At 24.6% G+C, this 24114-nt stretch overlaps 1 protein-coding gene across 2 annotated transcripts; it reads left to right on the top strand.

The window, feature by feature from the left end:
• Window position 1: 1 nt before the first annotated feature.
• On the top strand, window positions 2–23284 carry LOC145838014 (run domain Beclin-1-interacting and cysteine-rich domain-containing protein-like). Of its 2 annotated transcripts, XM_082945533.1 has the most exons (21): window positions 2–84; window positions 621–774; window positions 1652–1773; window positions 7700–7803; window positions 9261–9367; window positions 9560–9614; window positions 10023–10108; window positions 10314–10626; window positions 10952–11049; window positions 11178–11312; window positions 11483–11576; window positions 11733–11790; window positions 13569–13698; window positions 15088–15313; window positions 16052–16169; window positions 16794–16914; window positions 17390–17477; window positions 20607–20788; window positions 21151–21314; window positions 21911–21947; window positions 23113–23230. In XM_082945533.1, exons 1-20 carry the CDS (start codon window positions 65–67, stop codon window positions 21936–21938), a joined length of 2403 nt encoding a protein of 800 aa, XP_082801659.1. In that variant the 5' UTR covers window positions 2–64; the 3' UTR covers window positions 21939–21947; window positions 23113–23230. The 2 variants fall into 2 exon arrangements, with proteins under 2 accessions (XP_082801659.1, XP_082801658.1); XM_082945532.1 differs by lacking the exon at window positions 21911–21947 and having other exon boundaries at window positions 23113–23284.
• Window positions 23285–24114: the final 830 nt, after the last annotated feature.

The raw sequence follows: 24114 nt of genomic DNA, 5'->3' as shown, positions 1-24114 counted from the left end.
CAGAATTATTTAATGTGAACAAACTACAATAAACAACGTTTTGTAATCAATAACTTATTTCTCGATGACAAGTCATTGTACAAGGTTGATAAGTTTTAGAAATTTTTAATTTGTATATGTTTTATTAGTCTTTTTATGGAGTTGCCAAGTTTCTTAAAAAAGCTGCAAATGTTTTATTAATTACTTCTACACAGTTATTTGTCTTAACTAAAAAAGATTGCAAAATTTACTGAAATGTAAAGAGCTTATTTAAATAAAGATGTGAAAATTAAATTTTTAATTTACAACCAGGTTTCAGTGACAAAAAAATTGCGACCTCTTCAAGTAAAATAAGATAGTTTGTATTTTATTTTACTTGAAGAAGTCGCAAATTTTTTGTCACCAAAACCTGGTTGTAAATAAAATATTTAATTTGCACATCTTTATATATTGAAAAGTTCTAAAAATTCAATAAATTTACTGACTGTTTAAGAAAAAAGTAAATTTTGTAAAGCAAATTAAAGTTTTCCCTTTATAGCATAGTTTTACAATCATCTGCAAAATAACAAAATTTTATCTAAAAAGTCTTTTAAAATTGTTTTTATAGCATGTAACCTCAAACACATATAATTATTAACTAGAACAAATGAGAAGTACAGCCTATTCACCGCATTGAAAACCACAGTCGAGTGCATACTCAGCAAGCAAGCCAGTAATGTTTGGAATGTTTATGGCGGGTTTCAGTCAACTTTACAGCATGTGGATGATATATTGAAGCATGGATACAAACCTATTGTTAGTTTTTTCATTGTTCAAGTATTATTTTATATTTTAAAGTTTAGAGCGAAATAAAATTATTACTTTAATACGTTGCTGTAAGTAAACATTTTGACTGTTGCATTGATCAAATTTTAAAAAGAGTCTCATATATATAATTTTGTAGTTTACAATAAATGTTAAATAACTAACATTGCACTTATGTTTAACTAAAATAAATCAAAATAAGTTTTAATTTTGATCATAAATAAACAATAAGCTTAGATTAAAAGATTTTTAGAGCATACATAAATTCTTCAAATTAATATCAAATAGTTTTTACAATTTTAATCAGTCTTCTGTTTATTGATGCTGTTACTACTTCATATTAAAAATACTATTATTAAATTTAAGTTGCCAGCATTTTTTAAGATTTTTATTTTCAGCGTTTAAATACAAAAAATATATATAATGGTGAAAGTTTATCTATTACTCAAATATTTCAATATGTTAAAAAAAAAATTTTTGTGGACAAACCCTAGAATATAAATTTTCCAAGCTTTGTTGTAAAAAGTTTTCATTTTACTTTCTAGTTGTACAACTTATAAGATTTCTAATAGGTTTCTTAAAAACAGTGTTGCAAAAAAGCCTGGAATCCTGGAAAAACTTAAATTTTGAGAAATTAAAAAAAAAAACAGGTAAAACCTGGAACAAAACCCATTAGATATCATAAATTAAAAAAAAATTTTGTATTTAAAGTAATGAAATTTTGATTATAGACAATAATTTTATCATATAGAAAAAACATATTTAAAGTAGCTTTACAATATTTTTTCAATGTTATTTTTCTATTTAGGACAGTTTTTTAACTTAAAATTAATTTTGTACTAAATATGGTAACAAATAAAAAACACAGTCGAAGAAGAACGTTGTTGGAGATTATTGGCCACTTGTAAAAAATCTACAATGGTTAGATACAACACAACTGTTCATGCAGTACAAACCTGTTAATTTCACTGATTTGTGCGAAAATAAGAGGTTAGTACTAGTTAAGAGTTTAAATTTATTTTTTTGTAAACTATTTTTAAGATCAGAGAATTTATATATCTTTCATAGATTTTGTGTAAGCATATCTTACAAGTTTGCATTAATGTAAGTTTTTTGAAAAAAAAAAACTTTTATATAATACAAGTTATGAATTTCGGTCAAAGACCTCGTCAGTGCTTAAATAAATCTAAAAAGATATGTTTCAGCCATGGAAAATAGCATTTAAACAATTAAATTAAAATAGAACCAAATTTTTACTCAAAATTTTTACTTAAAGAACTAAACAAATCAAGTTTTAATATTAAGATTGAGTTTAAGGTAAAGTTTAAATTTAATTAAATTTTAAAATCAATATAACAACAATAATAACAATAATAAAAGCTGTGTGTAGCTTTCTTTTTTCTTCTAGTTAATTTATAAAGTAAACATTGCTTAAGCAAAAATGTAATTAATAAAGTGAGATTAAAGTTGAGGTGCATTTTAACGTAGCTTATTTTAATTGTGACGTAACTATTGAAAATTTAAACAATCTTGTGCTTGTAATAGCTATAAAAATTTGAAATCCCCTCCAAATTTTTTATATAAAACCTTATAGTTAAAACAAGTTTTTACCTAAAACCAAAACAAGTTAAATTAAAGCACTTAGATTGAATTTGTGGTAAAGTTTAAATTTTAGTTAAGTTTCAAAATCAAAGAACAACACAAATAATAATAAAAATCTGTTTGAAGCTTTCTATTTTCTTCTAGTTGATTTTCAAAGTAAACATTGCTTAAATAATAATGTAGTTAATAGAAATAAGTGAGCTTAATTAAGATGCATTTTAATCAAGCTTATTATTATTGTGACTTGACTATTAAAAATTTAAGTAATTTTGTGCTTGTAATAGTTACGAAAATTTGAAATTTTGCTTGAATGACTTTTATAAAAAAAATTTTAGCTTTAAGAAAATAATAGCTACACAAAAATTAAAAAGCATGCATAAAACCTGTTTTACGGGTAACTTAAGTTTTGAAGTGGAGTTTTCGGAAGTGCAGGCAGGAATAAAAGAGCTCGTACCGTTTGTTTAGATTGTCCCATCTGTCTGCTTTAGCGATCGCGACCTTTTCTAATATGCAAATGCTTTGTGGGTTTTTGGCTTTGCCAATATGGTGGATAATTTCCCAGTCTATTTTGTAGTCAATGTTGTAATTTTTTAGCTTTCATATATACTTCGATATTTCTGTTCCGTTCTCTTTATAGTTTTTAAAGTCACTAATATGGTTGTACCATCTTTTTTTGAAAGTGCCACCCGTTGAGCCCAAATAGTTTTTTATTTCGTTTTCCGATCTGATTGTCGCTTTGTATACCACATTTTCAACTAAGAATTTATTATTAAGGGGCGGGATTTAAATTTTTTATAGCTATTACAAGCACAAGATTGTTTAAATTTTCAATAGTTACGTCACAATTAAAATAAGCTACGTTAAATTGCACCTCAATTTTAGTCTCACTTTATTAATTACATTTTTGCTTAAGCAATGTTTACTTTATAAATTAACTAGAAGAAAAAAGAAAGCTACAAACAGCTTTTATTATTGTTATTATTGTTGTTATATTGATTTTAAAATTTAATTAAATTTAAACTTTACCTTAAACTCAATCTTAATATTAAAACTTGATTTGTTTAGTTCTTTAAGTAAAAATTTTGAGTAAAAACTTGGTTCTATTTTAATTTAATTGTTTAATGCTATTTTCCATGACTGTAACGGTTTACTATCATTTCTAACTCGCTATCATTTCTAACCTGATCATTTCTAACCCGATCACTTCTAACCCAATCACTTCTAACCCGATCACTTTTAACCCAATCACATCTAACCCGATCACTTCTAACCCGATCATTTCTAACCCGATCATTTCTAACCCGATCATTTCTAACCCGATCACTTGTAACCCGATCATTTCTAACCCGATCATTTCTAACCTGATCACTTCTAACCCGATCACTTCTAACCCGATCATTTCTAACCCGATCACTTCTAACCTGATCACTTCTAACCCGATCATTTCTAACCCGATCATTTCTAACCCGATCACTTCTAACCTAATTAAACCCGATCATTTCTAACCCGATCATTTCTAACCCGATCATATCTAACCCAATCATTTCTAATTCGATCATATCTAACCCGAAATTTATTTAGCCGATCTGAATTAATATATTAATTTATTTTTCTCTTAAGATAAGGATTTGTTTTAAAAACAAATTAACCTCAACAAAATTGTTTATTTGTGAAGTTTAGTTTATTTTGTTTAAAATAAGACCTAATATTCAGATAGCTTTTGTTACAATTTAATTATTGATATTAGCTGGTTTATTTATTGTTTTGACAATAAGATTTAATATAGGATTATTAATTAAGTGTAGTTAATGAGTTTTAAAAAGCATTAGGAAAAGTATAAGTCTTTTGTATTCTAAGGATTAAATATTAAGTTTTGATAGTCGTCAATGTAAGAAATATAATGAGTATCGCAGCGGTTAAAGTCTATTCTGTACTTTCTTTTGAAATGATTATATATGCTTAATATATATTTTTAAGTGTAGAAACCAGATTACTAATTTGCCTCCAAATTCAGGGAGAATTTATATGAAATACAACTTTTTAAAATATTAATATCAGCGTTTATGAAACTTTAAATAATACAGTTAATAAAATTTAGTAATTGTAATTATAATGGTGGTTTCATTTAAAATTAATAGCATTAAATTCAAAGTTCTGTAAACGAAAATGTATACTGTTTAAGCCAAAAGTAGAGGTAGAAGGTTTTTTAAATATTCAGAACTTGTCATATACTCGAACTTTGATTTAATTTTAATTCTTAAATCAACTGGTAAATTGTGTATAAAGATTAACTGTATTTTAGTTATAATTATATATAATAAACTTAACTATGAAAGTTTAGTGTCGAAATTTTATTATTACGCATTTTTTCTTTTTCTTTTGAAATAAAATTTATGTAGGGCAAAATAAATTTACATTTTTCATAAAAATTTAAAAGTTTTTAAATTTGCAAAAACACGATCATTCTCACGATTAATAGCAGATATTTCTAAAATAATTTTCTTGATATCTGTTGAAAATTATTGTTTTACAGGTTTTCAAAAACACAAAAACTTTAGATTATTTAGCGATCATTGATATGAAGTGTAAGTATAAATTATTAGAGTAAACTATATAGCTTAACAACTTATAACAAAATAATAAAACCATTTTGTATTGTGAAACCTATTATATAGATTTAAATTTTCAATAAAGAAAAAACTCATCATATTTATAGAAATTTAGAGGTGCAAAAAACCACCGAGAATAAAGTCAATAGACTGCAAGCTAGCTTTACAGTAATGAATAAAAAAAAATGTTTTGTGTAATAATCGTCTGGAAAAAATTTTGATTAAAAGAAACAAAGAACTTAATGGAGTTTTTATAAAATTCTGCTCTTAATTATACTTAATTTAACTATAATTAATTTATTATTCTATTTCAAAATGTTTTATTTTTAATACTTATTTTGTTTTTACTTTCGTTATTTCAACTGCTTATAATAAAGTAATTTATAGAAAAGTTTTTCAATTAAAGTACTAATTTATATCGCAATTAAAACATAAGCAAGATTTAATTACCCTCGAACTTGTTATACAAATAAACTTGTCTTTTTAACTATTATTCTAAAACAAAATTTTTTGCTCTAAAACTAAGTAGGAATTTATCAATTATGTGAAATCTAGACGGTCAATTGACATAACAACTTTTGCGGTTGAGTTATATGACATGACTGTTTTAATAGCTAGTTTCTTTTAAAAACCAGGCTTTTCCACTTAATATAACAAAAGTTTTTAACTTCTCCTAATATTTGTTTGAATCCCATTATCTTAATAGGCCTATGCAAGTTACATAACAATTTGTATAAGTTATTAAGATGAAACTTAAAACTACCCTACTATAAAAGGTTAATATATTAGTAAGCAATAATAAAACATTTACGTCAGACTTTCAATGTAGTTTTTAAACCGTAATATAAAAGTTTTTGTATCTGAATGTTACAATTGTAAAAGTTTACTTTTTAAAATTTGCTAATGTTAAGACTATTGTAGTCACGTTAATTACAATAAGATGAAATGAAATATAATTATCACTGCTTATTTTAAAATCCTACAAAGAAGAGTTCAAAATACTTTAAAGTAAACAATTTAGTTAATTATATATGATTAACGAAAAACGTCTCTTAAAGTGTATTGAAAAAATAATAAAAAAAAGATATAAAAAAACTAAAATTATGTGATGATAAAAATTTAAAAAATGAGGTAATAAAAATATTTTAAGATTATGTTAAGTTAATACTAAAACAAAAATTTATACTAAAAATATTTTTACGTAACATATAAAATCATTATGTTTTAAAGTAACTAAAAGTTTAATTATTTTTTATTATTTTATTAACTTCATTAAGACTAGTTTGTTTTTGCATGAAATCCAGATTTAAAAATTAAAACGTAATATAAGTAAAATGGGTTAGAAACGATCGGGTTAGAAATGATCGGGTTAGATATGATCGGGTTAGAAATGATCGGGTTAGAAATGATCGGGTTAGAAATGATCGTGTTTAATTGGGTTAGAAGTGATTGGGTTAGAAATGATCTTGTTAGAAAAGATCGGGTTAGAAGTGATCGGGTTAGAAATGATCGGGTTAGAAATGATCGGGTTAGATGTGATCGGGTTAGATGTGATCGGGTTAGAAGTGATCGGGTTACATGTGATCGGGTTAGATGTGATCGGGTTAGAAGTGATCGGGTTAGAAAAGATCGGGTTAGAAAAGATCGGGTTAGAAATGATCGGATTAGAAGTGATCGGGTTAGAAGTGATCGGGTTAGAAGTGATCGGGTTAGAAATGATCGGGTTAGAAGTGATCGGGTTAGAAGTGATCGGGTTAGAAGTGATCGGGTTAGAAATGATCGGGTTAGAAGTGATCGGGTTAGAAGTGATCGGGTTAGAAGTGATCAGGTTAGAAGTGATCGGGTTAGAATTGATAGCGGGTTAGAAATGATCGGCTCCCGACTGTAACATATCTTTTTAGATTTATTTAAGCACTGACGAGGTCTTTGACCGAAACTTAGTTTGTAAAATTAATTCTTAAAAGAATGAATTCATTATTTCTCCGCCAGTAGTTGAGATCTCTCTAATTGTTCTCTTAAAACCAAAACATATAATAATATAAGTTATACTAAAAAAACGTCAGTAAATACCAAATGTAGTAAATTAAATTTTGCTTTATAAAACTTTCAGTTGTTTGCTGCATAGAAAAAATCTAATTCATTTTCTTTAAAGTTTACAGAATACAAAATAGTGTGAAAACTACATTAAATCTATTCCTTTTTTGTTCAATCTTTTTGTATTGGATTTCTTTTACTTCGTCGTATTAAATTAATTTGGAAGTTCTTTAAAGTTTAAAAATCCTCGTACAATATGACTGGAATATTTTGTTATTTTTATTGTGCTTGAGGCTTCATATTTAGGATTTTGACTGATTTTTCCAAATAATTTTCTTAGATTATTTCACGATGGTTTTATATTTTTGAATTATTAAATTGTGGTAATGTATCTATTACACAACTTTTATCTGTAAAAGTATAAATAATCTTTGACAAGTTTTTATAAACACTAAAACAATATATTGTTATGTTTTAGTTTGATAAACTTCGTAAAGCTTTGCCTTTCGTTTATTTATTATTTGTCTACTGTTTAAGGGGCCTTGGTCAAACTTTTGATAATAAATATAAAACTCTTAAATATTGAACACAATACTATATTTATTTTACAGGTGTTTTCAGTTTATTAATACTGTTTTTTATTTTTTTCATAAAAACCATATATTTTCTAGCCAAGGTAGAAAATGGGTAGAACACAATTTGCGAGAGTTCACATTGCAAAATCAGCTGAAAATCTTACTGGATGATTCTCAATTAGTTCAAGAGTATTATGAAGGTTGTAGTTTACTTTAAAGTAAAAAAGGTGTTTGAAAATAAAATTATGTTTAAAAGTTTTTGCTTTAGTTGACAAAACTGTTTGCAAAAAGTTTTTTTAAAATCTTTTAATTTAAATCATATCTTTATATATGTTTAAATCATATCTACACAACTTTGTTATAAGTTTTTTTTTAAACTTTAATATGTTTATTCGATTTATTAATTTGAAGTTAGGCCATTACTTTATAATATTCCCAGCTATAAAAGTTTAAAAGTTAAATTACAATTTTAATTCATTTAAGAATTTTTTTTGATTAGGAAGTCTATAAATTTAAACACAAAATAAAAATACTTACCATGTTTATAACTAAGTTTTTTTCTGTAATATTTTATAAATTTTATGCTCAAACGTTATATAATTTAATTTTTCTTATATAATATTTTAATTGCTTTATTTGAAAAGCATATCAAAGTAGTTTTGTGGACTTAAAAAATAAATAGTACAAATCCTAAGTTTTAAATATTTTAATTTTTTCAAGTTATTGTTAACCTTATTGATCTTTTAAAATAATACACGTGTAAAAATAAATCTTAGTTTCTTTTTGTTTACGATAAAGTTAACATTGTAATTAAGTTACTTTAGTTTTAATTATATACAAGCCATGTTATTATTAATTTACTAATCTAGGTTTTTATTATAAGTTTTAAGTTTTTTGAAGTTTAAACAAAACCTTTATTCTAAAAAATTATCAAGTATCTATTTATAAAGAAGTGTCATATGCTATTTTCTGTATATGATTTTTTTTAATATATTGTATTGTTTATTTAAAACAACAATAATAATAAAAAAGTATAAATTAGTTCAACCTATTTATCTTCGATTAATTGAACTTTAATTTTAGACAGTTAGTGTTTGGTAAATATTTTGTCAAAAATGTTAAGGTTTTAGTAAAATTTTGTTTGGTAAAACACAAGGGTAGCTAAGAACTTTTTATATAAATACTTCAAACGAAAGTGAATAGAGTTATTGTCTGTTATAACTACTTAACATTAAACGTATTATAAATTACTCATGTATGTAGTAATACTTTGTTATTATAAATTAAACTTTCATAAAGTGTGTAAGTAAACTTTTTAATCTTAGAATTAATGAAATAAATTTTAGTTTTCAATAAAATTTTGTTAATAAAATAAAACAGCCAAGTTTTGTTAATTACATTGGTAGTATAGCATGATAAACTTTGTTGTCGATTTTTATATACCTGTTAATTAGTTATATTTCTTAAGTGCAAATTGTTTATTAAACAAGTTTTTTCCAGTAAAAATATTCAAGACTAGTCATTAAATACTTTAAACATTAATTCTTCATCTAAACTGATAATAAACTTAATTACAAGTTTATTAAAAAGTATTACATTTTAAATTATGTGAAATTGAATACATGTTTGAGTAAATTATATTATTTAAAACATGTAGAGTGGTCATTTCTGTTGGATGATAGATTTCTTAAGGAATTTTTCACTTGTATCAAAGCATTAGAAACCAATAATTCATCACTTTTAGCAAGCATCTCTTCACAAATGGTATTTTTCTAGTCTTGTTTACATAGTACAAATTATTTAGCAATTGTTAATTAAAAGGTGTACTACATGTTAAGAATTTTTTTAAAAGCTTAAAAATGTATTAATTATGTTAAAAATCTAGACTAAAGTAAGGTATTTAGCTTATTCAAATAAAAAGTTTAAGTTTTTGTTTTAACTAGTTGTAAAAAATAGTTTGGCATGGAAAATATGAATTTGCAAGAAAAAACTCATAAGAAAACACATTTAGGTAAGTATATTGTTCTAGTTGTTTACTTGAAATTACTTCTAATGAAATAAAAAGTATTTAAGCACAGTAAAATTAAAATAAAATAACACTAAAAGTTTTAAAAATAGAACATTGACCGCGAATTAATATTTGGAGCAACAGTTTTGTATACGTAATATGCGTATAAGTTCGGTAATGGAGTTATATTTTACTTACGTTTAACCAATGCTGTTACTTTCTTTGTTAGAGCTTTAAATTTTAATGAGTATCTACTGTGACCTAATATGTTTAATCAAGTGTTTGATTGTATATGTTCTAGTAAGTTTTTATAGCTTTTTTTTTTGTAATTTCATAACTAAAATTTACTTGGAATTAGATATATGTTTAGTTGAAAGTAAAGAAAATTGTTGATAATTATTTTATCTTTAGATGCAACACATAACTATATATCCCATAAAAGTGATTCTGAAAAAGAATATACTGAAAATCAGACTGAAAAAAACCGTTCAAATTATGTTAGACTTGTTTGTTATTTTTTCAATGTTTTAAATTTAAATATCGTTGTTATAGAAATTGTTTACGCCTTTTAAAAACTTTTTAAATTGATTAATAAATTTATATACATAATCTCACTGTTTTTTATTCTAATTAAACACTTTACTTATGCTTTACCAAAAGTACAAAAAAAAAAGATCTAATACTTGTGTTATGTTTATGCAGGAAAAGAAGCAGAATTCACAAAATTTTGATGACCACCTTTCTACACAATACAGTGAAAATGCATCATCACTAAAAATGCCTCTACCAGATCTAATACCTTCTATTGAAAAGAACAGAAAACAAAATGTAACCAAATCAAGTCTTCACAAAAGTCTGGAACAAAGTATTTCAAAGTCTAGTTTCAGCGAAGGCCTGAAGTTGTACAAATGTCAGGAATCATACAGAGATGACGACACCATTTCCCTCGATTCCAGAAAGCCTTATTCTGACAATTCAGTTTTGAATCTTGACACTTCATATGAATATGAAACTGGTATGTTTGGTATCTGTGTAGGTAATTTTGTACTGTAAGTCCTTAAAATTAAGTTTAATTATATGCATTCAACTTAATATTGATTTTCTTATAAATAACCTACAACTAGTCATTAAATAATATATATATATATTTGTTTATGTATATGTTTTTTTTTGTCAGGTTTTTGCTTTTATTATTTTAGTTGTTTCATCTTGAATCACTATATGATAGAAAAAAAACATTTTAAGTCAAAAAAAAAAAAAAAGTTTTGTTCTAGGTAAAAAAAATCGTGTTTTGTGATCATATAAGATTACAGTGATAAAATTATTCATGACAATTTTAGATTCCCAATACTCGGGAAAGTCAGGCAGGTCTCAAACTCCTAGTCTGATGGAGTTCCTGAAAAATCAGGATCTTGCCACGTGTGCTGATATTGACAAGGTTAATTGTTTTTTTTTTCAGTTCAAATTATATAGAATAATTTCTATGCAAATTTTGTAAAACTAATAAGGCTTCTTCACAGTCAGTTTTGCGCTTCAATGAAAGTTGATTTTTATGATCGTAAACAGGAAAACGCACACTTCATATTTGCTGATATGATGATATCTACTATTGAGAAAATGAAAAGTGAAATTTTAATGCGAACCGAATTGAGTAGAATTTTGCTGAAAAAATTTCCTGATACAAACTCAAATTTCAATTTGGTTTGTAGTTTGTTTTATTGTTCTTAGATTTTACTTTTACTCTATTCTATCAGTTAGGATGGTTTGTTGGTCTTACAAAATCAAAAAAAATTCAAGTTTGATTGTAAAATTATTAAACTTGTTGAAGTTATTTAAAACTTAATAAACGACATTACACCAATGTATTATAGACTGGTGCAACTAGTTCACAAAATTTATTACAAGTGAATGATGAAAAAATAGAAAATTCTTCACATCATTCTGATGAACCATCTACCTCTTATTGTTAGTTTTTTTTTACAATGTTTTCGAGTTTTTTTACTGCTATCGTATTAGATTTAAAGTGGTTCAAAGAGTATCAAAAATTTAATTAAGTTGTTTATCATTAAATCTATTGTTCTTCAAAATTTTATTAACAACAAATATTAAATAATATTACAGCTGAAATTTCCGAAAGTAAAGCTGTTCCTTCACCTAAGTCCTTTGTTGAAAGTTCTGAGTAAGTTTTAAGAGTATAAACAGTTATTATTATTTAAAAAGTATATATAAGTATACATTTTTTTATAAAAGCTAATTCACCACATTTACTTTATAATTTTATTTTCTTATTAGGGGTTTTTTCCTGATATGAATACTTATATAGAGTTTTATCTTACAATATATTTTGTTGTAAATTATTTCATATTATTATTTTAGATTTTTTATTATAAACAATTTGTTATAAACAATTAACTAAGTATTTCATAGAGATTTTAATAAATTGAAAAGTAAAAATAAGTGCACGAGTTTTTATAGTGTATTCACTTAAAATAGTTCTAAATTACGTCATTTCTTTAGGTATAACTTATAAAAAGTTAATTGTTAAGTTGTTTATTAAAAATCTGAGTTTAAGAAAAGAGTCAAAGTTAAAAGGAGAAAGTTTTTGTTGTCGAAGAAAAAGTAGTACTGTTTTTTAACTATTCAAAACAATAAGTCTTGTTTTGGCTGAATTTTAAAGTCTTGTACAGTTAAAGATAATAATCATAATATTTGAGTAGTATCTATACAAGTGGTCAGAATGTAAGTAAAAAAACAAAACTATTTTTATCAAAGAAATAACAGTCATATAATTTTTTTATGGTTTTAACATAATTAAATATTCAATTAAACAAAATTGTTATAGTCTATTTTATTCAAGTTATATTTGTTTTTAAACAAAACAGTAAAAAATCTAACAAGTTTTTTTAATGATGCCATTTTTAATTATATTTCAACAATTTTCATCAGTGAGTTTAATTATATTGATACTAAAGTTATTCAAAACTTTTATAGCTATTATATTAAAATATAGTTATTTAAAATTAAACGACATACATTAAAAAAATCAACTAAAAGACATGTCCTAAGATTATATAGTGAAAATGTTGGGTTGTGCAAAGAATCACAGCTATTCTAGTTACAAAACCTAACCTTTATAAACAAAAGTGTTTAAATTATACAGTTTTTATTAAGCCGTTGTTATACTTTATCGTATAGTTTATGTATATTGTTTTATTCATTATTTAATACAGCTACTTTTAGTTTTATTTATTTCCTATATAAGTTTTGAACACTTTGTTTTTATTGCAATTAATGACTAATAAATAGTGCTAAAATATAGTACTATATAAAAAAATTATTGTTTGTTTTTTAATGATAGAAAGAATGAATCAGATATATATAATTTCGAAGTTACACAATTCAAAAATTTAATACATTAGTTTAAAACTTACTTATAAATCCATATTTTCTTCTATTTATAAAATAAATGTTCCAAAAAGTACTTTAAAAAACCTTTTAGCACAAAACTATCATATATTTAATATAATTTATATAAAACGGAATAGCCAATTGTTTAAGCATTAAGATTAGTATACAAAAAGTTTAAAAATAATCCTATACTTTTTTGTATTAATTTTCGCATTTGAAAACTTTACTTAATTACACATTATTGGTATGAACAAAATTTTTAATACTAAAACATTGAACTCCTCTGTTTATATTATGTTTAAAGTAGTGATGTACCGGACTCTCTATCCGGATCCGGCTGGATATTGCCATTTTTGTCTGATATCCGGATCCGGCCGGAACTTGATATGAAAAAAAGATCCGGATCCGGTTCCTTACATATTGCAGTTATAAGCTTTCTTAACAAACACAAAAATTAATTCAGTTCAGGGTTTAAAAAACTGTGATAAAATTTATATTAGATAATTTGATTTACTATATATTTTACTTCAATAACTTTTACATTCACAGAAGCACGCACAAGAGAAATTTATCGACTGCAGAATCTGTAGCAATAAACCTGCTTGAAAGATTATCCAATGAAAACAGTCTTGTTGATAAAAATAAATTCATCATTTCAGAAGATGAAGTCCCTCAAAAAGTTTGTTAAAGTTTTATTTTGCGACAACACCATCACATTATGCTCGTACTATATTTAATTTTACAATTTCTAAATTATAAAAAAAGTTTTGTTATTTTTTTACAGAAAGATATAAAAGTATCCTTTATTTTCCTTTTATAATATTAAATATTTAACTATTTTTTATACAAGTTGAAATAAGTATTTAAGTTTAAATTATCAACTGTATTATATAATTCTAAAAAAGTATTGATTGATAGTTTAATATTTTTTAAATGTCTTTACGTAAAGTTTATATTGTATAATATTTCTAAAGGCTTTTGAATTATATAATGTAAAAATAAGTTAAGTATAATTTTTTAAACATGTTAGTTTTATAATTTACAATAAATCGCTCCACGATGTACGAAGTAACAACTCTAAATAAATATTGTTTTTATTGCATAGAGACTGATTAAAATTTTGTTTACTTTTTCAATATGTAATATAATAACAGCTTTGAATACACAGTTTCTAGTTTTATAACTTCTTTTTATAGCTATTTTTGTTAATATTCAGTTTAAGTAGTAAACGTATTTGTTTATACTAGGAAAATAAAAGACTATTGCAATTTTTCTAAATTTTACATTAATTATTTTAAAAGGAGAAATTAGTTAAAATAATAATATCAAGTTGAATTTTGTATTAAAAATCCAATAATAACTTAATTTACTGCAAACATTAATTTTTACAATAAAGTTTAGTAATATTAAGTTGAAAAAAGTATTGTAATGTGTGCACTATCAACTTTATTTTTTCGCTTGACTTATATTGATACATATATTTTTCTATATCTTATGATTGTTTACAATATTTTATTTTTGTTAAAAACATTTTGAGTAAACAAACTTGTCAGTATTTGATAAATTAACTACTAAAGCTTTTTAGTCTCATAGCAATGTTATAACTAAGTTTTGTTATCAAAAATGCAACTCATTCATATGTACAAAATTTAAGGTTTATTGTTAGAATTTTACAGTTTAAATAATTTTATTTTTTCAAAATTTGGTTTGATATGTTCTATTAAGTTATATATAATACTTTTTTAATATTCACAAGTTCTTTCATTGTAAACAGTTTATTGTTTAGCTTTCCGTTTATTTTGCATTAAAGCTTATCAATAATGTTAAAAATGACAATTTTCTTGTTTTAACATTTTTCAATTTGGAATTGAGAGATGTTCTCAATAACGTTTATTAGCTAACTTTTGTACATTAATTAAAACTTTTAAAATTGTTAGAACGAATTCAAAAAATTTTTGTGAAAATATTTTCAAATACGAGTTATTCTTAGTTGAATCGATTCTTAATATTTTATAGAAACAATAATTTAAACAAAAGAATAAAAATTACTAATAATTTGTCTCAACAGCTTCTTCCGATACCATCGTCAGTGGTTATTGATCCGGATGAAACTTGCATCGAAACTTTGTGGTCAAAAAACTTCGACCAATCAGAAGTTAGAATCAGAGGCAACCACAAGTGGGCGCCACCGAGAAGGCAAATAATAGTGCACTCGATGAGGAGGGAGAATGTGAAAGTTTGCATGAAAAAGCAGAATGACAGATGCGCTGGTTGCGGAACTGTCATAAGTGAAAGTTTGTGGTTTTATTTTATGCTTCATAGTTTTTTTAGAATAAGCAATATGTAGAAAGATTAATATTTGAAAGTTGAAATAAAGTTGCTATTTTTCAGTTTGTATTTTGTTGTATAAAAATGTTTTTTCATTTCACTCAGTTTTATATATTTCAAGTGTACTCTTTTATATACTTTTTTTTCATTAAGAGGTATAATATTTACTCCTAGTTTTTCTGTCAAATCATAGTTTGAAAATATAATTTTTAAAATTTTGTTAGGTTTTTAAGTTTCTTATAGAACTGTTTTACTTTAGATATATAGATTGCACTGTTGTTTGATAATTTTTGAAAGCGTTTGTTTAATTATCTAAACATAAATAAAGTATCTAAGCAATACAAACCATTTAGGTGTATGCGTTTAAAAGGTGTTTTTACTAGTTTATTTTGTTAAATAAAGCTTTATATAACTTTTTTCCTTTTGCAAATATGTACAGTGCATAAATTTTTATTTACAAAGCACTATTATTAAATATTTCTATCACCAACATTCCTGAATTAAACAACTTGTTTAAATGCAAGTAATTAAAATAATATCAATTTATTTTTTACTTTATAATTGCAAGCAGTATTCTATAAGTGGTATAAACTTACACTTTTTTTTTCAAGTTTTAGAATTTCAATGGTACTCAAATCTAGAATAGTGTTTATTTTTAATAACATCAAGTAAGATAGCTATTTCAAAAGTTATATGTATCACAGGTACATATAAAAGAATGAGATATTGCGAATATTTGGGAAAGTATTTTTGTTCTTGTTGTCATGAAAATAAAACCAGCTACATACCAAGCAAAATTCTGCAAAACTATGATTTTCATCAGTATGTTTTTGTTTAGTATGTTAATTTTAAAACTATTTCATTGTGTTAGTACTGTAAAAGAAAAGTATATGTTATCTAAAATTTTTGAAAACATATTTTGGTATTTTTTAAGAAGTTAACTTTAAGTAGTTTAACTACTGAAAAGTTTATTTATCAAAGGTACCTTACTTTTTTTTAATTTAATTCAGTTTTTTCAATTTGTTGACTTGATATTTAGTACTTATTTTTACTTAAAATGGCTGTTTATTCTTACAAACTAATAGTTTTAATATTCTATACTGTGTTTTCTAGATGCACCATTTTATAATGTTAGTATTTTTTATTGTAATTAGCTTCAGACTTGAAAACGGGTTCTTAATTATCGTATAGTATTACAGTTCATTTCTTTTGCATTAATAAATTGTTTAGTCAGTAGTTATTACGGCCATTATCAATAGAGTTGAGATGTTTCGCGCCATCAATAATAATTAATGAATTGGTAATAGGATAAATATGTTTTTTTATCATTCTGAACACTATAATTATAACTGTATACTACTAAAATATTATAAAATTCTTTTACAATAAATGTTATATTTTTGTATTAATAAAAGTTATAGTTACTAATATCAGAACAATATGCAGATATAGAGTTTCAAACTTCAGTTTTGATTTATTGGAGACAATGTTTGAAGAACCTCTTTACAATTTGCAAGATATTAACCCAAAGCTGTACAGAAAGAATAAAAATATGAGCAGAATTAAAGTATGTTATAATGAGTTACTTTAAAAACTCAAGTTGAACTGTTTTAAGAAAAAACTTTGGCTATGACTGTATGTCAAGTTAAGAATTATTTTTTGTTTAATAATTTTAATTTGTTAACTGCAATAACAGTTTTTTTGTATATTGTTTAAGAACTAGAATTTTTACATTGCAAAACTAGAATAATAATTAACTATGCTAGTCTATAAAGTTGTATACGTTATTTTTAAAGATTAAAACAATTAGATTTTTCAACTAATCTCTAGAAATAAGTACAAATATAATCAATAAGATGTTTGTAATAGTACAATTGTAGTCGTCAGTTATAATACTTCTGAAATATAAAGATAAGGAAACATTTTGGCTTAACTTAGTTTACGTTTGTAAAAATGTAATCTATGTTGTACATTAACTATTCATCACATAACATATTACAATGACAGTACTTTGCTTCACGACAAAATAATATTGTTTATAGGAAATGAGAGAAAGGTTGTGTTCAATGAACTTGTACATCAAAAATTGTAGACTTGCAAAAGAAGTCCCGCAAAAATCGGATGAGCAAGGTTCATATAAGTTTTTAATTGGCGCTATAGTTGTATTATTGTATTAATTTATTTTATGATTTTTTATACCATGTTAAGCTCATAAGCTGTTTTTTTCTACTCAAAGAAGTGTTTACATAAATGTTACAAAGTATAGTGCCAACAATAAGTTCTGAGAATATTTATTCGATCATCAAACCAAAGCTCTCGGTAATTCGGGACCCGGGCTTCGTTTCTAATGAAAATCATCAGTCAGTCGTGACTGAATAAAGTTTTTAGTCAATAGAATATTAATGTTTATATTATTTTATTACGAAGCTACCGTTTACTGGTTTGATCAGTGACGTGAGGTTGCTTAATTACTGTGTAACGTAATATATTTTTCCATTAGCAAGCTTGTTTGTGATAAGATGAAAAAGAAAACCCGGGTCTCAGCCTACCGAGAGCTTTGGTTTGATGATTGAAGAAGTTTGATCAAAACTTGTTGTTAAAAATTTTTTAGCTTGTCTCACGGAACATGAATGCAGGCTTTATCTCTAACGACTTTTGCTAATGTTTTCTTTTTGTAAGATTAGTAGTAATGTATATTTTTTCATAAATATATATGAATTTTTTGAACCTTTTATTAGTTTTAACTTATTATATTTAAAGTTAGCACTTCTATACAATTCAGTCATATACAAACTTTGTTTGCTTTAACAAGTAAATTAATAAAGTAGTACATGATTGTTGTTTTCAAAATAGGTGTACCTTTTATCTTCGGTGCTGATTGTCTGCATATATTTTGCTTTTTCCCACAGTTACGTCATTTAAATACGCAGTCACATGTTTAAAACTTGAAGTATTCATTATAGCTTTGTTTGATTTGTAAAACAAGCTTGTTTTTATTTAGCTATGTTAAACCTAACAAACGTTTGATTTTAGATGTCATGGTTTCAGTAAAGGGCCCAGCAACTAATGAAAAATAATATGGAATATAAAAAGTATATTTTGTATTTAGTTTGTAAAGGTCTACTTGTTTAAAATGCATTGGATTGCTAATAAAGTTCTTAGTTTCTGCCAATTTAAAATTTTAATGTCAAAACAAGCTTATATACAAATAACAAATACATTTTCCATTACTTCTATACAAAACATACATTTTTAAAAAGCAAACCTGTATTAAATTTTTAAACAATTTTTTAAATCTTCTCTTGTAGTGTAAACGGGAACGGGTCAAAATTGCACGTGGGGACTAAATTGCACGAAGATACTTTTGCACGAAGACAAATTTGCACGAGGGAACAAAATTTCACGAAGACAATTTTACACTAAGGGTCAATTTTGCACGAGTTACATTTTTGCACGAGAGTAAAAATAAACTGAAAGATTAAATTAAAAAAAAAAAAGTAATTTAATAAAAAACAAAAAAAAAAATTACTGACCGAGGTTAAGGGTAAGAGTGATAGTAAAAATAAGAAATAAACTAATTAAAATTTAAATAAAAAAAATTAAAATTAATAAAAAAAAAGCTATTGACCGAGGGTAAGGGTTAGGGGTAACAGTGATAGTAGAAAAAAAAAACTTTAAAAAACTAAAAAAAATAAGTTACCGACCGAGGGTAAGGGTTAGGGGTAACAGTGATAGTAAAAAAAAAGGCAAAACAAAAAAAAATCAACTTGTACAAAAATGTCTCCGTGGAAAAGTATCTTCGTGCAATTTTATACCCTCGTCCACATGTGTCTTCGTGCAATTTTGTACGCTGGTTCAAATTTGATAGCTACACAGTAAACACCCAAGCGAAATAATCAACACCAATACAATTTGCAAAAAAGATATCAATTTTGTAGTTTTTTTAAAACTTATGTTTTTACTGTAAAGTCATTCAGTATACATCAATGCTCTTGTGACTAAACTCAATGCAGTCATTTATTGCTGCTTATTTATTTTTTTAGTTTATAATGACTAATAATTAAAATATGTTGTTTATGTATATATTCATAAATTATTATAAGTATTTTTTATTTGATCTTTTGAATTATATGCATCATTGTATGAATACAAATTTTCCTGGAAATTTTGTACAATAAATAGTAAACATTTTACGTTTATATGGACTTTCTATAAATAAATTACACTAATTTTCCTAATCTAAATGTAAGAGTTTTCGATTAGTGTTAGATTTAGATGTTATTATTATTAACTAAATAACCGACCTGAAATATTAAAAATTAAGTACAGTGGTTATTCACTTATCCGGACACGTTAGGCAAGATTTTTCTGTAAACGTGTCCGGATAACTAAAAATCCGGATAACTACAAGAAATAATTTTTTTCATATATTAATATAACTGCTGCATATAATGCAACGCATAATAAAAGTGTTATGGTAAAAAGAAATACATAGTAATTGTAAGTAATATATAATAAAATGATAAATAATAAAAGCTAAAGTTAAGGTAAATTAATTTGTTTTTTCTATGGTAGAAAAACATCAGACTTACTAACCCTCTGCAACTATATACATTTTTTATGGGTTAAGCAAGTAAAATTCATCATTTGTAATTCCAATGCCCTAACTATTAATTTTAGTTTTTGTTTAAAAGAAAATATAAAATAAGTTTATCTTTAAAAACAAAAAATAATGTAAACCTATCTTTTTAAATGAAATGAAATATTTTTTTTAATTAAAAAGACAGACAGAAAAAAAAACGGGAAACTTTGACTAAGTTTAAAGTCAACTTAACGGAAACATACCACTCCTAACAAACTAGTTTTAATTGGAAGTTTTACTAAAATTAGAAATAATACACGTTTGTTATATAGTTTTTTCACGTTTTTCAGCAGAAAACTTATGGTATTTAAAAAGTTGCAAACTTTTTGAATGAGTTTTTGTGTTTACTATTGATATTTTTTTGAATTTTTTTCTAACCGAAACTGTCCGGATAAGTGAATAAGTACTGTACAATATTTAATTGAAAGAAGTACGTGTAAATTTACTTAAAGTTAACGTATTTAACTTTTTTTACACAATATTCAAAAAAGCTCATATATAAAAAAGAGTATGGAAAAAAAAAAGGAAAAGAACCATAGTCGAATAAAAAAAGTTAATCAGTAAACTGAAATTTCAAATAAAATTTCTTAACTATAACAAAACAATCACGTTAACAGAACAATCAGATGAAATAGAGTGCAGTGTCGCCTACATATTCTCGCAATTTCCCAATCACATGCTCAACTTCAACCTGGACGTCTTCTCACTTTCAGATCTGGTGGGCATCAGGAATGGAAGCCTGTGCGTTGGCATCCAACTCGCCCACAAGGTGGGGGAACAGCACATTGAAACTTGCCAGGTACTTAGTTGTTGTTTGTTGAAGCGAGTTGTCTGGCATCATCAGTAAATTTAACATGTTTAGAGCAAAAACTAAAAACAGTACAGCTGTACCTTATGCTTGTATGTGAGTAAACTCAATCTACTAAAACTTCAATATGTTTTGATTTGTTCAATTTTAAAGTTTTATTATTGTTAATAAAACAAAAGTTAAAATGAAATTTGTTAGAAAAACACCAAAGTAAAAATACGAAACAAAGAATATTATAATTTTAAATTAACAGTAACTTTTTGTTAAAAGTTTGTTATTTATGAAAAATTAAGAAAAAAAACATAACAGCCATCTAAAGTTTGAAATCTATTATACAAACAAACAACATTCAGTTGTGCATAATGAGAGGTCATGTGTGCGAGATTTGCGGTAATTATGATGTCATATTCCCGCATCAACCCACCACCAGATGGTGCACCACCTGTTTAAGCTGTTACCATGGTGATTGTTGGAAGGGTGATTCCCCCTGCCCCAAGTGCACCCGCATGAAAGAAAGGTTTGTTGAAAAAAATCGACATTTTTATTTAATATTAAGATAAGTAAGAACAACTCATACAATAACATATAAATTATAATACAAAAAATATTGTAAAAAGTATAGAACTTTTTTTTTTAGTTTTTAACTTTTATAAGCTTGTTTTAAAATCTTTATTAACTTTATAAATCATATTTTATTAAGAAAAATTTTTATCTCTATTTTTAGTGTAAAGTAAAATATAGATAAAATTTAAGTTTAATATTAAATTTTGAAACTTAAAGTTATTGTTTTGTAGATATATGTATTTAATTTTTAAGAATTGTTTTAAAGTTTATTATTTGGTTTTCTAAAAACTGTTTTTGTATTGCCAAAAACAGGAAATTTTTTTACAAAATATAAAATTAATTAGTATTGTTACAAACAGATAAAACGTTTTTTTTATATCTAAAAATATATGTCTAAAAAATTGGAAACTACAAAAAAAAATTTAACAATGCAATTTATACAAGTAATTTTTATGGACTGTTTTTAGATATTTAATCAAAAACAAAAGTAATGAAAAAAGAAATTAATGTTAATTTAGGTTTTTAATTTCGTATAAATTTCAAAATTAGAACAACTATAAACACGTTGAGTAGGTGAAAACAAAAAGTAAGTTTTGGATTTAGCAACTTTATTGAAATTCAATTACAATTTTTTGATTTGTGTTAATTACCTGTTCAATCGTACTTACAGTCATAATTGATGGTTTTTACTTGCTTGGGTCTAAATGAGTAGTGTTGTTAAACATCAACTGTTAACATTTACCAGGGATTTTTATTTATAGAGTTTCGTTAGTCATTCGAAAATAAAACTTGTTTGTTGAATTATAAAATTTGCTTGCGCTGTTTTCAATACACATGAGTTTGTTTTTGCACAGTAAATTGTTCATTAATATTTTTAATAAATTGCTATTTCCTTTAAGCTGATTAACAAATTTTGAAATATTTTTTTAATGTAAAACCACCATTTAGAAAATGAGAAAAATATTTAAAGTTTTTTATTTACCGAAGATTGTTTTAAGCTTTTTTGCTTATTTTACTGCTTTTTCTTTGCCATGCTAATCATTATGCGTTAATTAATTGCTGTTCGTTTGTTTAATTAAATTAGTATTCTTATTTTGGTACATTAATAACAAAAACTAAATAAATAATACAGTATATTTTGTTGGTATTTTTACATTTACTTCAAAGCTGTGTAATTTGTATTTTAAACTAATCAGATATTTCTGGGATTTTATATAGAAAAAAAAAGCTCACAAATTTTAAGATTTTGGTTTACTATGTTCTCAAAGTTTCACTTTCTTTGTAAAATTTATAATAAAAAAAGTCTCTGAATAGTGAAATAACTACTCAATTTGTTAAATTATAACAAATAATTAAAAAACTACTGCAATATATTTTTGTTGTGTTCACTAAACAAACCAACACTTTTTCTATTTGTAATAATTTTTCTTATCAAATACTGTTTCTATGGAATTTGTCAAAGATTTACATTTCTAAAGTAACGTTACAATACTAACAAAATAACAATTTTTATTGAAACTGGCTGTTTGTATTTTTATAGAACTCATTAGAAATATCAAACAATTTTTTTTTTAATTTTTGTAAGAAACTTGTTATTGGTTATCAAAACAATTTTGAAAATTTTCTATTATTTTACATTCTAAGGGGTAAAAAAAAATCTTGATTTAATTTTTAAATTTTTCAATAATATTATATAATGATAAGTTATATTTCAAAAAAGTTAAAGAAAAAACCAACAAATTATTTTTTAGGAAACTGAAATTACTAGAAGAAGAAAAGAAATAACCTCTAATTCGGTCTACTACTTCATAAACAAAATTATATTGCATAATATTTGAAGTTTGGTTACGTCATAGTGCAATACTTTTGCTGCCCAACCATTTCTAGTTGCTCATTTTTGTAAGAATAAACTATTGCCACTTTATAATCATGTTTATGTTTGTATTTATTAATTTTTGATTCTAAATAAAGTTTGTCTTTAAATTTAAACTCTTTCATTGATAGTTGTTATTTAGAAATTCGAGTTTATTGTATTATTAATTCATGATTTACCATGTTATGTTACTAGTAAATTTTTTTTGATACAGTGATTTTTTTTTCATATACAAAAGTTCGTGCTAAACTTCAAGTAACTAAATCAGTATTCGGAAGCATATCACTAACCAAGTTGTATTTATGTAAAAAAATTTTAAATGATGTTTTGTGCTAAAATTTTTTTTTGTTCAGTTTGAATTATTTTTCTTATGCTAACTCTTTAAAAATTTTAATAATATAGATTAAAAGACCAAGTTTATAAATACAACTACTAATAAATACCCTATTTTTTGCTTTACTAAAATTTAATACTAAAAATTTGTATAGTTAAATACTAAAAATGATTAAATTAGTTAGTAATATAATTCATACATTTAATTTAAATTAAAATAAAAAATATTTTATTTAGTTGATGTAGAAATAAACTATAAAGTTTTTCTAGTTTATTTCTTAAAATACCCTTTTCTACTTAATTTGTTAATGAAGGAGTCAAAATTATCTTTGTGTCAAGCTTATTTTCTTGTAATCTAAAACTCTACAGATTATATTTATTTAAATGAGTGAACAGCTTTGTTTTATGTTAAAATACTTTATAAAGTTTTATAGCTTAAAATTAACAATGTATAATGGAGGGAACGGGTCAGAAAAGCACGGCGTTACTTTGGCACATAATGACACTTTAGCATGGAGTGATAATTTGGCACGGAGTGTCAACTTAG

This window comes from Thalia democratica, chromosome 6, assembly GCF_965202585.1.
Source record: "Thalia democratica chromosome 6, ktThaDemo2.hap1.1, whole genome shotgun sequence".
Taxonomy (NCBI): domain Eukaryota; kingdom Metazoa; phylum Chordata; class Thaliacea; order Salpida; family Salpidae; genus Thalia; species Thalia democratica.
The sequence above is the reverse complement of the archived record's forward strand: the minus strand, read 5'-3'. Positions and strand labels throughout refer to the sequence as shown.